The sequence below is a fragment of the Lepidochelys kempii genome, chromosome 19, assembly GCF_965140265.1.
Source record: "Lepidochelys kempii isolate rLepKem1 chromosome 19, rLepKem1.hap2, whole genome shotgun sequence".
Classification (NCBI taxonomy): domain Eukaryota; kingdom Metazoa; phylum Chordata; order Testudines; family Cheloniidae; genus Lepidochelys; species Lepidochelys kempii.
In genome coordinates this window covers 15,906,919-15,924,595 of record NC_133274.1, presented here as the reverse complement: position 1 = coordinate 15,924,595, position 17,677 = coordinate 15,906,919, and the positions used below count along the sequence as shown (strand labels likewise).

General features: G+C 48.9%; 1 protein-coding gene across 2 annotated transcripts in view; it reads left to right on the top strand.

Moving 5' to 3' along the window:
• Positions 1–17,677, top strand: part of FABP3 (fatty acid binding protein 3) — a 106,522-nt gene that overhangs the window by 4,637 nt on the left and 84,208 nt on the right. The window contains exon 2 of one of the 2 annotated variants that reach the window (XM_073317768.1): positions 14,513–17,016. The exons of the other annotated variant lie outside the window; for it this stretch is intronic. Within the exon in view, the coding sequence (XP_073173869.1) occupies positions 15,193–16,425 (1,233 nt within the window). The 5' untranslated portion in view covers positions 14,513–15,192 and the 3' untranslated portion in view covers positions 16,426–17,016. Of the gene's footprint in view, positions 1–14,512; positions 17,017–17,677 lie in introns of those variants that run through there. 2 annotated transcript variants of the gene reach the window in all.

Here is a 17,677-nt window from a genome sequence, read left to right as displayed (position 1 = left end):
TCTGGTTCGTTGGGGGGTGGGGCTGGAGAGGAGTGGGTATTGGGAGGAGGCGTGTCACTGGGAGGTGGAGCCAGAGGTGACATGTTAAGTGACTTGCCCAAGGTCCCACAGGGAGTCTGTGGCTGAGTCGGGAGCCAACCCTGGTGCCCAGGCCTGTGCACTAACCACACCTCTCCTGGTGCGCCCTGGTCCCGCCTGCCTTGTCTCAGATCACCAGACTCAAGCGCAGGAGACGCACGGCTGAGAGGAATGCATCAGTGGTGCCTCTCTGCGTCACCCTCGCTTCTGCGGCACAGTAACCGTCCTAGCCAAGGACAGCCAGCCAGAGCCCTCTCCAGAACTCATGGTGCTGCTCCTGAGCCAGCCAGAAGGTGCTCCCATGAGCTTCACTGGGCAGCCTGTCTCTTGCAGATGGGTGGGGGGCCTGCTACCTTTGTAGGCAGTGCTCTGCATTTATTGCAAAATCCGTGCACTCAAAGCGGGTCACCGCCTGCCTGAGTTGCAGCCCAAAAGCCAGCTCCCTGCCCTGTAGATCAGTGTTTCTCAACCAGGGGTCCAGGGCCCCCTCGGAGCCGCGAGCAGGTTTCAGGGGGGCCGCCAAGCAGGGCCAGCATTAGATATGCTGGGGCTCAGGGCAGAAAGCTGAAGCCCCGCGGCATGGGGCGGAAGCCCAGAGCCCTGCCACCCGGGGCTGAAGCCAAAGCCTGAGCAATGTAGTTTCATGGGAGCCCCTGTGGCGTGGGGCCCCAGGCAACTGCCCGGCTTGCTACTCCCTAACCTAATGCTGGCCCTGGCTTTTATATGAGCGTGTTAGGAGGTGCCGGCTGGAGGAGTTCGGCACCCAGACGCCATTTTCAGGATTTGTGGAGCCCTTGTGCCAGCGTGGCATTCCCCGCGCAGCAGTCAGGGTGCACTCCTCAGCACAGAACCGTTGCCCTGCAGACGGCGGCTGGCGGGGGCCTGAACCGCGCTGAGCCGCTGACTGAGGCACCAGATTCTGGGTTTTTCCCCAAACGTTTCCTAGCTCTCCGCTGCTTCGCACAGGCTCCAGAACTGAGCCCTGCAGTCTAGAGGAAAGGGGTGGTCTCCAGCCGCGAGCCACACCCAAGGGCACTCTGCCTTCTCCAGCTGCCACACCCAAGGGCACTCAGCCTTCTCCGGCTGCTGAAGAGCCGCTTTGGCAGGAAGGGAGCCTGCAGCCAGTCAAGACTGAAGCAGATTTAGAACATGAAAACGTGGGGGACACGTGTATTACATAAAAGAATAGTTTGTGCAGTCATCAAAGCAGCTAATAAAGGTTACTATTAGATCAGCTGCTGCCTTGCAACTGAGACACTTCATAGGAGAAGTTTCTATTTACCTTCAGGGGCTATCAGAGCAAATCTAGATTTCACCTGTGTGTGTGTCACGCTGTCTGAGTGTGTGGAGGGGCTGACATCTCTGTACGTGTCTGTGTGTGTCTGTCTCTCCCCCTCCCCCCACCCCCCATTATCGAGGGAAAGAATCCAAGGGCAGTAACGAAAGTTGACAGCAAACAAAAATCACCCAAGAAGCATGTAGTAGTGAAGAATAACTGTGATTTTCAAACCAGACAAGGGGAAAACTCATCCCTGCTGCCAGCCATCAAGGTCAGTGGGAGGTTCAGCTGGTTGAGCCTCAGCTGACTTTGGGCCTTGGGCTCATTTCTGTGATTGTGTAGATCTCTTAGGTGATCAGCAAGCAGGAGTGAGAGAGAGGAGAAGAGAGAGGGAGGGAGTGGGAGAGGTTTGGCTGTGAGGGGAGAGAGCAAAGGAGCTGAGTCTGGCATCTCATCTACCCTATGCTAGTGGGAGAACTTGGGACAGGAGTGGGGGACAATGAATCCCTCTGCTGTGTTCAGGGTCACAACCCTACATGGGGCACTGGAGATGGGCAGCCATGGCTCCCTGGATATATTCATTCTCTACGTGTAATGTTATTCTGCACTGTTAAACAGTCCCTGAGTTCCACCTCGGAAGTGGCTACATTTCAGAGATAGAAGAAGCGATTTTCTGTATCTACTGCATACTGTTTAGAAAGTTTGGGCTCCTTCAGGACTGGAAGGTGCTGTAGAAATGTGAGTTTCTGTTCTATAGAAGGGAGAATTTTTGTAAAGTTCTCATCTCCTCTCTAACATCCATCCATCTCCATCAACGTCAGTGGGCCAGATACTGCAGAGGCTTTCAGAGTGCGTTTAAGGGATGGTGGCACGTGAACAGGACACTTGGAGTCAGCTTGCTCAGCTCTTAAAGGCTGACCTGTGAGTGCACATCCTATGGGGGAGGGGGGCAGATGCTGACGCCTGTTTGGGGACTGTGGCTTAATGGATAAATACCACCTCTGAGGTACAAACCCTGCAGCTACTTCAAAAAAGGGACCATTCTGGAAAGCCTGGACAGGTGGCAAACCTAATGAACATGACAGCTGGAGAGAACACAGGCCATGTGCGGCTATTAGGACACATGGGATTTCCTGGGGCTCCATGATCTTCCTCGGGGCAGTAGAAGGGAAGTGACAGGTGAAAGCACACGCCCCACTGGTTAACTCAGGAAAGGGTTTCTGCCTGGCAGATAGACGTGTTCCATGCCCTGAGGCAGTGCGGGGCCGGGAGGGTGGAAGTCACCCCAGAGATCACAAGTGTTGCTAGGCTGCACAAGCCTTCCGTGCCTCATTATAGCAAGAGCCAGGTTGTGGAGGAGAGATGCTGAGAGGGATTTGGCCCTGGGGGAGCAGGACAAGCTGGCTAGGAGTAGGGGGCTATCTGGGACTGCATGCAAATCAAGTTGCTCTAGGTGTATCCCCCCCCCCAGCCAAAAATCTCCCAGGGGCCTCCTTTTTCTAGGAACGATGCCTTGGGCAAGGCCTATGTAGCTCAGAAAGGATGAGATTTAACATTTGCTCCCAGTCCCTAAGCCTGTTTCTCTGCAGCTTCCTGACCCAAGAGAGTCAAATCCAGATCCTCAGCTGGTGTAAATCAGTGAAGCTCCTTTGAAGTCAGTAGACCTACCGCAATTTATACCAGCGGAGGAACTGGCCCTAAAGCTGTGGCGTTCAATGATGGCTCAGGCCCAGTTCCAGTCAGGTTGCAGTGGGGACTGAGGCAGGAACTCTATTGCCCGCCCTTGATCCTTCCTTGCTGAATGATTGCGGTAGTTGCACTGGGCTGGGATTTTTTAAAAGGGCTAAAGGAGGAACCCAACTCTGAAAAATCCCAACCTTAGTCTTTGCTCATCAGCTGAGATCTGGGGGTTAACATCCCAGCAAGAACCAAGGGAGCCATTTTCAAGCTGCAGCTGTCCAGGAAGGATGAGAAGGAGACACCAGTCACCCCACAGGAATTATTAAACATAAAGCCCCTCCCCCAGCCCATGCACATCTTGTCATCGGAGCACCGGGAACTATGTAATCCTTTCCGCTATGGAAGAAGAGGAGTTTGGAAAGAGGGCCTGGGTCCTCGAATGGGGAAGTTATTAGAGATTGCAAAACTTGCTCTAAATTGACACCCCCGTCTTCTGGGTCTCCCTGCCCGACCATCCCCTCAGTGGGTGTAAATCAGCACAATTCCATTGATTTCAGGGCCAAGACCTGCTGAGGATGTAGCCTGTTGTCTTGTAGGGTATGTCTACAGTGCACTCAGGTGTGACTGCAGCAAGGGCAGACAGACCCTCGCTAGCTTTACCTACCATAGTACGGCTGAAATTAGCTGTGCAGATGCAGCAGTGCAGGCTTCAACGTGGATTGTAGAAGCCCCCGAGGACCTACTTGCATTGCTGAAGCCTGCTACTCTGCTATTCTTAGCCATGCTAGCGGGAGTGAAGCTAGTGCAGGTATGGGCTACCTGAGCTCCCATCACACCTTGGATGTAATGTAGCTCTACACGCAGTTTACAGTCTAAGAACATTTGTGCGTGCACATATGCAGTGTGGTATTCATGAGTGTCGGCATGTCCTTGTGGGAGTGCAAGCATACGTGGGTGTTTGCCTGTGTGCACAAGTACATGTGTGTGTGCATACCTGTATTTGTGTGTGTGCTCGTTTGTGTGTGTGTGGAGTGCGCAGACATGTGTTGGTGTGCATGTGTTTTCATGTGTGCTAGTTTAAACATTGCTTGTGTTTGTACACTTCTTTGTTTTGCATAGGTGTGCATGTGTCACTCTGCAGATACACTTTGCACGTGGACATGCTGAGGTTTGGGGTGTGTATATTTGTGTGTGTGTAAATACCGCTAAGTTTTTGTGCAGTGGGGGTGTATGCATATTAATAGATATGAACATCTGAGTTTTTTAGCTGTGTGTGTATCTTTGTGTGTGTAGGCTGTGAATGCCTGTGTGTGTGTGTGTGTGTGTGTGTGTGTGTGTATTTGCATGGCATTTTGGGATGTATAAATAGAGGCATAGCGAGCAGATCGAGGGACGTGATCATTCCCCTCTATTCGACATTGGTGAGGCCTCATCTGGAGTACTGTGTCCAGTTTTGGGCCCCACACTACAAGAAGGATGTGGAAAAATTGGAGAGAGTCCAGCGAAGGGCAACAAAAATGATTAGGGGACTGGAACACATGAGTTATGAGGAGAGGCTGAGGGAGCTGGGGATGTTTAGTCTGCGGAAGAGAAGAATGAGGGGGGATTTGATAGCTGCTTTCAACTACCTGAGAGGTGGTTCCAGAGAGGATGGTTCTAGACTATTCTCAGTGGTAGAAGAGGACAGGACAAGGAGTAATGGTCTCAAGTTGCAGTGGGGGAGGTTTAGGTTGGATATTAGGAAAAACTTTTTCACTAGCAGGGTGGTAAAGCACTGGAATGGGTTACCTAGGGATGTGGTAGAATCTCCTTTCTTAGAAGTTTTTAAGGTCAGGCTTGACAAAGCCCTGGCTGGGATGATTTAATTGGGGATTGGTCCTGCTTTGAGCAGGGGGTTGGACTAGATGACCTCCTGAGGTCCCTTCCAACCCTGATATTCTATGATTCTATGATTCTATGTGTATATTTCTGAGGGGTTAGTAGCTTGTTCTTTGCTCTAAAGACCCATCCGATGTGTTCAGCACGGGGTGCCCTACATGGAGCGTCCAGGGGACAGCTGCCCAGGCTGCCTTCGCTCAGGAAATGCTCAGGTGTGGCCATTACCTCTCCCTCATCACCCCCATGCAGCACCCCTTCGCAACCCGGCAGAGTCATTTTGCCTTGCAGGGCTTAATAATCTCTCATTTCCCCACAATAAACAGCAATTCCCCGAACACTGCTGGTGACTTCTCTCAGTGCTCCCAGACTGTGATGGCTGTGGTGGGTCCAATTAGCATGTATGCTGGCAGGCAGGAGTGCTGCTGGAATGGCTAACATGGAGCAATACAAGCAGCTGGCAATTACAGAGTTGTTCACTATGGAGCGTTTGCTGGGGCTGTGTCCAGTCCATGTTTGAATGTCCCAAGTGATGGGGCCGTGGGTCCTTTTCTTGAGATGACATCACACCCACTGAGATCTCACTGCCAGAGTGGTTTTCCTGATATTCAGCCTAGATTGTATCATTCCGAAAAGAATCTTGTCTTCGTGGCAATCCCATTTTTTCTGGAAACACTGTACCTGGTGTGGTCACCTGTGGCACCTACAGTAACAAGAACTGAGAGATGGTAGCAGAAAATCTGTCCCCAATCTAGATTTTCAGTTTATTTCCTTTGGACATTTAGCAGTGCTTTGTGGCACTGTTTCTCTAGCATAGTTAGGGCAAGAATCATAGAATCATAGAACATCCGGGTTGGAAGGGACCTCAGGAGGTCATCTAGTCCAACCTCCGGCTCAAAGCAGGACCAATCTCCAAGGGTCGTGGTGGGTTCTCCATCAGTGACAATTATTAAATCAAGACTGGATGTTTTTCTAAAAGATCCGCTCTAGGAATTATTCTGGGGCAGGTCTCTGGCCTGTCATGTACAGGAGTCAGGCTAGAGGATCACAATGGTCCTTCCTGGGCTTGGAATCCCTGAATCTTCCATAATAAGTAAAGTTTCTAGTTTCCTGATTTCCCAAAGCACTGAGCCCTCAGTAGCGTCCATGGCAATTACCTGCAGCAGGACAGTCGGGACATCAGTGGGAATGGGCCAGGGCAGTACACCCAGGTTGGTGACATCCATTGACTTCAGTGGGAGTTACTCATCTCTGGAAGGACAGTCAGGAACAGGCCCCCAACTTTGGTTGTTCCAAAGAGGAGCCTCTGCTCAGGTTTTACTCTGAGCCCAGTACATGCTGGGAGTTTTGTCAGTGCTGGGAGGTTACCCAAGCTGTGCAGACACGACCGATAACACTCATGCTTGAACCTCCCTGTGAAGTCAGTGCTTTGGTTTGATGAGCTCCCAATGTCAGGAAACGCTGCCCTTGGGCAGCTCACATAAAGCATAGCCTTCAATTTCCCCGTCTGTAAAATTAGAGTAGTACGTATCTGTGCGCCCATTATGATGCCCTGTTTTCAGTTGCTTATAACTTTGCCAAACTTTAAGTATTCAGGCTGAAATTCCCCTCTGCCTCTGGTTGAATTTTGTTGGAAAATGCAGCAAAAATGGCTTAGCAACTTCTGAGAATGAGCGTAAGGAAAAATACGTTGTTTGGTCCATGTTAAAATTCTTCCAACCACTCTGTTGAAAAGCTCTATAGGGGCTTGACATTGGGATGGGGGTAGGATGGGGAGCAGGTGGAAAAGGTCACCTGGTGTCAGGGATGTGCCTTTCGCTGTTCCTGTGAAAAACTACCCAAATTTGGCCACATTATAAACCTTTTTAAAAATCAGTGTGCACATGCTCAGTTGAGACTTGTTAGAGTCTGGCTGCTAAATTCTCTGAAGATCCCAGCTGCACCAGGCCAGGGCTGCAGGGGCTACAAGGGATTTTGCTTGCAGTTGCTGCTTCTGGCTGCTCTGGGCCAGGGTGGGGACAGGCACAGAAACTGAGAGCAGGGCGACTGTCTCTCCTGGGCTCGTGATGCCCTCTGTGTTGGCACCCAGGAAGCATGGAGGAGGAAACAGCCTGACATAAACACAGATGGGACAAGAGCTAGACCTAGAGATTGGGGGAGGGAATAGATTGGGACAAGGATAGAGAGACAGGAGCTGGAGGGGAGACTGGGGAGGGATGTCAGTGTTTCAGGGGAGACTTGCACAAGGAGCTAGGGAAGTGGGGGAGAGACAGGATAGGCACGGGGACAGCTTGGAGGGAGTGGGGCAGAAGGTTTCTTAGGGTTTCAGATTGGGAGGAACAGAGACAAAAGGGTCTGTGACCACTAGACACATTCTTCTTTTGAGCCTGAAATGGAACCCAAGACTCCCGAGTTTCACCATTCCTCTGCTGTCAGCAAATATCTATGAAGCCCACTGACAAAGAGTGTGTATCATCGCCCTCTAGTGGCTGGTCTGCTTAGAGGATGACAAACTACTACTGGGGTCAGTTACTCCATTAGCATGGGTGGCATAGGAATAGTTGGTGCTCATAAGGACTGCATGGGGCGAAAGGATGCTGTCATGGTTAAGGCAGTTGAATGCTGCCCTGGATTCTATCCCTGCCTCTACCACAGAGTTCCCATGGGATGCTGGGGAAGTTAGTGCTCCTCATTTTCCAGGTGCCTCACTTGCGAGCCTGGGGTCTGGTTTGCAGCAGTGCTGAGCACTCACAGCTGCAGCTAAGGTCAGTCAGAGCCGTGCTTTATCAACAGCTATCGAAGGCTAAGGACTGGGGAAAAAATCGGCTTAGTTATCTCAATCTGGGCACCCAAAAGCAGTGGACATTAATCTCTGGGCCTCAGCTCCCCATCTGCAAAATGGGGATAATACCCTGGCTCAGCCCCACAGAAAAGTCCCTGAGGAGCTTAATGATTCTGTATTCAGAGCAGGGTTTGAATAGTGTGCAGTTAATGGGGCCTGGGCCACACACTGACCAATTAGGATAAAACAAAATATTAACTAGCTGCCGTCCTCCCTGTGCACTGAGTGAGAAAATGAGAAAAGCTCTGTGGAAAAACTTGTATGTGCCCATGTAACTAAGGTGTGTATTATATAATGCATATGTAACACCGACAGCCTCCAGTTATTGAAGGGCAGGATAGAACCGGGGATCTCTGGGGCTTAGTGCATGAGCCTCTACCTCATGAGCTAAAAGCCAACTAGCTGCTAGCTAAGGCTGTAGAGCAGACTCGTTTTATCTCTCTCTCCAAGTGGTCTCGGTGCCACTAGATGGGCCAGAGCACCGCACCCGGGAGGTGTGGGGGTTACATGTGGGCACAAGGAGGCTGAATTGACTTTGCAGCCGTCATGTTGCGGATGATACTAAACTGGGAGGAGTGGTAGATACGCTGGAGGGGACGGATAGGATACAGAAGGACCTAGACAAATTGGAGGATTGGGCCAAAAGAAATTTGATGAGGTTCAATAAGGATAAGTGCAGGGTCCTGCACTTGGGACGGAAGAACCCAATGCACAGCTACAGACTAGGGACCGAATGGCTAGGCAGCAGTTCTGCGGAAAAGGACCTAGGGGTGACAGTGGACGAGAAGCTGGATATGAGTCAGCAGTGTGCCCTTGTTGCCAAGAAGGCCAATGGCATTTTGGGATGTATAAGTAGGGGCATAGCGAGCAGATCGAGGGATGTGATCGTTCCCCTCTATTCGACATTGGTGAGGCCTCATCTGGAGTACTGTGTCCAGTTTTGGGCCCCACACTTCAAGAAGGATGTGGATAAATTGGAGAGAGTCCAGCGAAGGGCAACAAAAATGATTAGGGGACTGGAACATATGAGTTATGAGGAGAGGCTGAGGGAGCTGGGATTGTTTAGCCTGCAGAAGAGAAGAATGAGGGGGGATTTGATAGCTGCTTTCAACTACCTGAAAGGGGGTTCCAAAGAGGATGGCTCTAGACTGTTCTCAATGGTTGCAGATGACAGAACGAGGAGTAATGGTCTCAAGTTGCAGTGGGGGAGGTTTAGGTTGGATATTAGGAAAAACTTTTTCACTAAGAGGGTGGTGAAACACTGGAATGCGTTACCTAGGGAGGTGGTAGAATCTCCTTCCTTAGAGGTATTTAAGGTCAGGCTTGACAAAGCCCTGGCTGGGATGATTTAACTGGGAATTGGTCCTGCTTCGAGCAGGGGGTTGGACTAGATGACCTTCTGGGGTCCCTTCCAACCCTGATATTCTATGATTCTATGATTCTATGATTCTATGTTCTTTTAAAGTAGTTTTTTGTTTGTAACTATTATGAAAATGGAGGGCAGAGCCTTTTCCTCTCAAGGTCACCATCTGATCCCACACAGCAACACGGGAAAGGTTGTCTGTTGCTAGGGTGATGAGCATGGTATCTGTACTTTGGGAGATAGAGAGATTGCCTCATTAAAGAGCAAGTCCAGACTCATTCTAGCACCTTTTCCCTTTGTCCTTGAAATTCTCGGAAAAGCTGAAAGAGTTAGAGGCCAGAGAATGCGTAAGCCAGTGTCGTTGTTACTCTAAAGCAGTGCTTGTCAATCTGTGGTCCGTGGACCCCCGGGGCTCTGCAGACTGTTGAGGGGTCTGCGAAAGGTTGTTGTTACCATAGAACACTGGTCTTCTTCCTAAAAAGAAAAGGAGGACTTGTGGCACCTTAGAGACTAACAAATTTATTTGAACATGAGCTTTCATGAGCTACAGCTCACTTCATCGGATGCATTCAGTGGTCTTCTTCCTGTGGTCCGTGGACCCCTGGAATTCAGACCTCCAGTCAAAAATTTTTAGGGGTCCTCAAATGAAAAAAGGTTGAAAACAACCGCCTTGGAGCAGAACTTGGTCTGATTGTGGTTTGATCACATCAAGCAAAAGCGAAAGTTTATAAAAAACAAACCCAAATCCTGCCTGGAATGGCGGAAAAGTTTGAAATTGGCCGGCTTTCACGTGGGTACTGAAGATGCTGGGGCTGAACTTTGCTGTCCTCACACAGCCAGTGACTCACAGGACAATATCACATTGTTCATTTATCTGACTAGCCTCAATTTGCAGCCCACAGATCTCAGCAGAACTCTCTCATTGGGCTTCAGGGAATGTGGGTTGCCGATTGAGAACATTAGAATCTCCCGTTTTAAGTGGCTTCATTCTGACTGTTCGTGTTGGACTGAAGTTTGAGTACAAACCTTTAACTGCCCCCCTTCCAATTCTATCCCTTGTGCAATTGAGATATACTGCATGATGCTTCTCCGACAAAGAGGAGCTCTTACATTCATTCTAGATAAATGGCTCTCAGCCTTTCCAGACTGCTGCACACCTTTCAGGAGGCTGATTTGTCTGGCCTACCCCCAAGTTTCACCTCACTTAAAAACTACTTACGTACAAAATCAGACATAAAAATAAAAAAGTGTCCCAGCCACACTATTACTGAACAATTGCTGACTTTCACATTTTTATCATATAACTATAAAATAAAGCAATCGGAATATAAATATTGTACTTCCATATCAGTGTACAGACGCTTCCCGACTTACGCAAGCGTTCCGTTCTGGAACGCCTTGTGTAAGTCGAAATTTCATAGAATCATAGAATCATAGAATATCAGGGTTGGAAGGGACCCCAGAAGGTCATCTAGTCGAACCCCCTGCTCGAAGCAGGACCAATTCCCAGTTAAATCATCCCAGCCAGGGCTTTGTCAAGCCTGACCTTAAAAACCTCTAAGGAAGGAGATTCTACCACCTCCCTAGGTAACGCATTCCAGTGTTTCACCACCCTCTTAGTGAAAAAGTTTTTCCTAATATCCAGTCTAAACCTCCCCCACTGCAACTTGCGTAAGTCGGAAACGTATCTCCGGAAACGTATCTCCGGCCATTACGCAACACCCCCCCCCAAAAAAAAACAAAAAACCCCCTCCTATTTCTAGTTTACAGCAGTTTTTCTGTAAACTCGGATTTGCGTAAGTTGGGTTTGCGTAACTCAGGGAGCGTCTGTATAGTAGATAGAGCAGTTTAAACAAGTTATTGTCTGCATGAAATTTTAGTTTGCACTGACTTCTCTGGTGCTTTTTATGTAGCCTGTTGTAAAACTAGGCAAATCTCTAAATGAGTTGATGTAGAAGACCTCTGCGTACCCCTAGGGGTCCACATACCCCTGGCTGAGAACCAACTGGTCTAGATTAGCAACTGATTACATGACACTCTCAGCTTTCATTTAAAAAATGAGTACGTTTCTAGCCCTCATGATTGCAGAGAAAACCTTGTCAATGTAAACCCAGCTTTCTTCCCCTCCAGTGAGAGCCCTAACCACCAGGCCAGAGTCATTCTCGTTCTCGCCTTCTGGCCTAAGGATTAGTCAAGTATTTTGTACGCAGTGGAACAGCTTCAACAGGAAAGCCTGAGAGAGCCCCCCCAGCCCAGCCCAGCCAATAGCCTGGTGTTTAGGGCTGTCATGGGGGATGTAGGAGCCTTGGGTTTAAGTCCCTGCTCCAGAGCTGCCACGGAAACTTGCCTCTCCCACACCTGGTGAGAGCCCCAACAGCTGGGCTACTGGGTGTGAAGGCAGCAGCAGCCCCGCCTCCTGGGGCTGTGAGACTCTAGCCTTTCATTTCCTTTTATTTAAAAAAAATGGTTTAAAATGCCCCAAAATGAAACATTTCAGGCCGAATGAACAAAATTTTTCTGGCTTTTTTGATTTGTCAAAAAATCTGAAAACTGCTGGTTTTGGTTTGACCCTAAACTGAAAAAAACTTTCCTCATTTTTTTTGGAACTTCGAGCAACCTGAAAACTCAGTTTCTCGCTCAGCTCTGCACAGCTCCGTACTTGTGGACAAGTCACATGACCTGTCTGCGACTCAGTTTCTTCCTCTGTATCACGGCAATGATACCTATCTGGCCAGGGTGTGGCGAAGGTTAATTAATTGCATGGGATGGTCACTAAGGTGCTTGGGAGAGAAGCAGTACTGGCGAAAGGCACATCCCTAATCCCTAATGAGCGTTAATAGTGGGGGGGATTTTAAGGATTATTCTTCACCTGGGGCTGACCCTGATGCAGGGTTCTTACTCCCCTGTAGTACCGGGCTGCAGTGGAAGTGCTCATACCTTAGACTGGTTTCAGAGTAGCAGCCGTGTTAGTCTGTATTCTCAAAAAGAAAAGGAGGACTTGTGGCACCTTAGAGACTAACAAATTTGTTTGAACATAAGCTTTCATGAGCTACAGCTCACTTCATCGGATGCATTCAGTGGAAAATACAGTGAGGAGATTTGTATACACACAGAACATGAAACAATGGGTGTTCCCATACACACTGTAAGGAGAGTGATCACTTAAGGTGAGCTATTACCAGGAGGAGAGCGAGGTGGGGGGGAACCTTTTGTAGTGATAATCAAGGTGGGCCATTTCCAGCAGTTGACAAGAACGTCTGAGGAACAGTGGGGGGGTTGGAGGGGGGGAATAAACATGGGGTGTCAAATAATAAAATAAAATAATAATAATAATAATGTCAAATAAACATTGTTTCATGTTCTCTGTGTATATAAATCTCCCCACTGTATTTTCCACTGAATGCATCCGATGAAGTGAGCTGTAGCTCACGAAAGCTCATGCTCAAATAAATTTGTTAGTCTCTAAGGTGCCACAAGTCCTCCTTTTCTTTTTGCGAATACAGACTAACACGGCTGTTACTCTGAAACCTGTCATTATCCAAGGCACTGCATTTAGCTGTATGGAGTGGAAATCTATTAACTTCATGAAAAAACTCGTACAGATACAGACAGACATCATCTTCCTTTCCAAATGCAAACGGATGGACATCGTACCAAAAGGACTGAAGGTAAAAAATCCATTACAATCTACATACCACACAGACTACGCTGACAGCTTGTGCCACACGCTCTCAAAGAAACTGCGGAACCACCTGTTCAACATCCTTTACAGCAAACAGGGAAAGATTAAGAGTGAGCTCTCAAAACTGGACACTCTCATAAAAAACCAACCTTCCACACAAACTTCCTCGTGGCTGGACTTTACAAAAACTAGACAAGCCATTTACAACACACACTTTGCTTCTCTACAAAAGAAAAAGGACACTAAACTATCTAAACTACTGCATGCCACAAGGGGCCACAACAGTGGTTCCCTCAACCCACCCAGCAATATTGTTAATCTATCCAACTATACTTGTAAGCACAGTCAGGATGAGCTCCACCCTGACATCTGGTGGTGAGGTGTGGCAAGTTGTGGAAAAGAACTTCAGGGGCCGATCTCATTTGCATAGGCACACCCACCCTGCCTAGAATGAGGCCATAGCTGCTCAAATGATCAGTTTGGCTGCTGTGGGATCCCCAGTGTCTCTGTTACTGGGGCAGGAAGAATAAATTGTTATTACCCTGATTATGGGAACTGTGCTTGGAACTGTACTTGGCCTTTTGTTATGATGGAGGGACTCACCATCAACTGAGCAGCACTCGCTAGGCAAAGGACATGGGTTCCAAAACTCTGTGAATTGAGAGAGGTTGGGGGATAAGTATTAATACTTGGTGGTATGGGCCCTTGGGTGAGGGCCTTACATACTAATTGCACTTCCTCCTCTCTCCACTGTGGAGTATCAGAGCTAATTTTGATTTCATTAGCAATCTAGTTACAGGCTGCTGAGCTCACTTTGGGCTAATGGTGCACCAGCATTGAGGCTCCCCTACTACAAGTTGAATTCACCTAAGAGCTGAAATCACTGAGTGTTGTGTTAAGTAGTGGGGGAGCCTGACGATCTATTGTGGAGCAGTTTGCGGGACGGCGGGAGTGGCTTGTGGACAGGCTGGTGGAGCAGTTCATAGGACGGCGGGAGCTGCTTGTGGGCCGCGGAGCTGAGTGAAGCAGTTCGCGGGGCGGAGCGGAGCGAAGGCCTATGGAGCTGTGGGGCGGTCAGCTTCAGATCATGGAAGGTGCCCCCTACCTGTCTCTCTCTTCCCCCTCCCCCCATCTCCACCCAGGTTGGGAGGTGAAGCTCTGCAGATAAACTTTCGAACTCTGGGGCTGCCCTGACCAGGGACAGAGACTTTTGGGTCATTGGACTTTTGGGACTTTGGGTGATTTGGGGTTGCTGGACTCAAGAACCAAAGGGAAAGGGGCATGCCCCAATTTGCTTGGGGTGGTTTTTTTGCTCATGGGTTGTGTTACGAATCCTGTTGGTGGTGTTTCCCCAACATAAGGCCACATTGTTTCTCTCTGTTATTAAAAGGCTTTTTGCTACACTCAGACTGTGTGCTTGCGAGAGGGGAAGTATTGCCCCTTGGAGGCGCCCAGCGGGGGTGGTATATATTTGTCCCAGGTCACTGGGTGGGGGCTCGAGCCGGTTTGCATTGTGTTATTAGAATGAATCCCCTAGATATTGAACCCGGCCCTTGTTGCTGCCAACTCTGACGGGCAGAAGGGTTACATACTCTTAGCCCAGCAGAAGAATCTGTCCTATCTCGGGGCCTCTCCTTCTGCCCCTCCACCCCCACAAATAGGGTACAGTTCTGGGGTGACCTAGAATCCCATTTTTGATGTCTCCGACTCAAGGAATATTTCCAACACACCTCTGAACAACATACTAACCCACAGAGACCTTCCTCCCAAGACTACAAAAAGAAGGATTCTGGGTGGATTCCTCCTGAAGGTCAAAACAGCAGACTGGACTTCTACATAGAGTGCTTCCGCCAACGTGCACGGGCTGAAATTGTGGAAAAGTAGGATCACTTGCCCCATAACCTCAGCCGTGCAGAACACAATGCCATCCACAGCCTCAGAAACAACTCTGACCTCATAATCAAAAAGGCTGACAAAGGAGGTGCTGTCGTCATCATGAATAGGTTGGAATATGAACAAGAGGCTGCTCGGCAGCTCTCCAACACCACTTTCCCAAGCCATTACCCTCTGATCCCACTGAGGGTTACCAAAAGAAACTACAGCATTTGCTCAAGAAACTCCCTGAAAAAGCACAAGAACAAATCCACACTGACACACCCCTGGAACCCCGACCTGGGATATTCTATCTGCTACCCAAGATCCATAAACCTGGAAATCCTGGGCGCCCCATCATCTCAGGCATTGGCACCCTGACAGCAGGATTGTCTGGCTATGTAGACTCCCTCCTCAGGCCCTACGCTACCAGCACTCCCAGCTACCTTCGAGACACCACTGACTTCCTGAGGAAACTACAATCCATCGGTGATCTTCCTGATAACACCATCCTGGCCACTATGGATGTAGAAGCCCTCTACACCAACATTCCACATAAAGATGGACTACAAGCCGTCAGGAACAGTATCCCCGATAATGTCACGGCAAACCTGGTGGCTGATCTTTGTGACTTTGTCCTCACCCATAACTATTTCACATTTGGGGACAATGTATACTTTCAAATCAGCGGCACTGCTGTGGGTACCCGCATGGCCTCACAGTATGCCAACATTTTTATGACTGACTTAGAACAACGCTTCCTCAGCTCTCTTCCCCTAAAGCCCCTACTCTACTTGTGCTATATTGATGACATCTTCATCATCTGGACCCATGGAATAGAAGCCCTTGAGGAATTCCACCATGATTTCAACAATTTCCATCCCACCATCAACCTCAGCCTGGACCAGTCCACACAAGAGATCCACTTCCTTGACACTATGGTGCTAATAAGCGATGGTCACATAAACACCACCCTATACCAGAAACCTACTGACCACTATTCCTACCTACATGCCTCTAGCTTTTATCCAGACCACACCACACGATCCATTGTCTACAGCCAAGCTCTACGATACAACCGAATTTGCTCCAACCCCTCAGACAGAGACAAACACCTACAAGATCTCTATCAAGCATTCTTACAACTACAATACCCACCTGCAGAAATGAAGAAACAGATTGACAGAGCCAGAAGAGTACCCAGAAGTCACCTACTACAGGACAGGCCCAACAAAGAAAATAACAGAACGCCACTAGCTGTCACCTTCAGCCCCCAACTAAAACCCCTCCAACGCATCATTAAGGATCTACAGCCTATACTGAAGGTCGACCCATCACTCTCACAGATCTTGGGAGACAGGCCAGTCCTTGCTTACAGACAGCCCCCCAACCTGAAGCAAATACTCACCAGCAACCACACACCATACAACAGAACCACTAACCCAGGAACCTATCCTTGCAACAAAGCCCGTTGCCAACTGTGCCCACATATCTATTCAGGGGACACCATCATAGGGCCTAATAACATCAGCCACACTATCAGAGGCTTGTTCACCTGCACATCTACCAATGTGGTATATGCCATCATGTGCCAGCAATGCCCCTCTGCCATTTACATTGGTCAAACTGGACAGTCTCTACGTAAAAGAATAAATGGACACAAATCAGATGTTAAGAATAATAACATTCAAAAACCAGTTGGAGAACACTTCAATCTCTTTGGTCACTCGATGCGTTACCTAGGGAGGTGGTAGAATCTCCTTCCTTAGAGGTTTTTAAGGTCAGGCTTGACAAAGCCCTGGCTGGGATGATTTAACTGGGAATTGGTCCTGCTTCGAGCAGGGGGTTGGACTAGATGACTTTCTGGGGTCCCTTCCAACCCTGATATTCTATGATTCTATGATTACAGACCTAAAAGTTGCAATTCTTCAACAAAAAAACTTCAGAAACAGACTCCAATGAGAGACTGCTGGTTGGAATTAATTTACAAACTGGATACAATTAATTTAGGCTTGAATAGAGACTGGGAGTGGATGGGTCATTACACAAAGTAAACTATTTCCCCATGTTTATTACCCCCCTCCCCAACCCCCCACTGTTCCTCAGATGTTCTTGTCAACTGCTGGAAATGGCCCACCTTGATTATCACTACAAAAGGTTTCCCGTCTCCCCCCGCCCCCGCTCTCCTGGTGGTAATAGCTCACCTTAAGTGATCACTCTCTTTACAGTGTGTATGGTAACACCCATTGTTTCATGTTCTCTATGTGTATAAATCTCCTCACTGTATTTTCCACTGAATGCATCCGATGAAGTGAGCTGTAGCTCACGAAAGCTTATACTCAAATAAATTGGTTAGTCTCTAAGATGCCTCAAGTATTCCTTTTCTTTATACCTTAGACTGTGTCTACACTTGGAGCTGGGCCTGTGATATGCAGCTCATGTAGATGTACCCATACAGTGTAGCCAGGGGAGCCCGGGCAGTGGCTTGGGCTAGCCGCCCTTGTACATACCCGGGGGTTGGGGCAGGTTACAGGTGTGTAGTTGAGTTGTAGCCCAAGCAACCTGTGCTCCCACAGCCAGCCTGTTGCTTTTAGCGGTACATCGACACGAGCTGGGAATCACACCCCCAGCGCCCAGCACAAACGTGGCCCGAGAGAGCCAGTGAGGAAACAGCGTCTCGCCAACCAAGCCAGGAAGAACCACTTAGGTCCCCGCTGCGACCTTGTTACCGCAACAGTAACACGATCAGCGAGATGCCTGGTCTGCTGGCCCGGCACCTTTCATCAGGGCTGGATTCACGGTAAGGAGGAAACACATTTACTCTGGTTGAAACATTAAATCAAGGCCTGGGGAATGTCAGTCGCTCTGATTGAATGACAGTCCGTTCCCATCAAGTGTTCAGGCCAGTTCTAATGTAAACGAAGCAGCTGCCCGTCCAGTGCCAGGCTAGAGCCACCCATGGTGTTTTCTAACACAGCTTTTGTCAAAACCGTGATTGCTCACCAA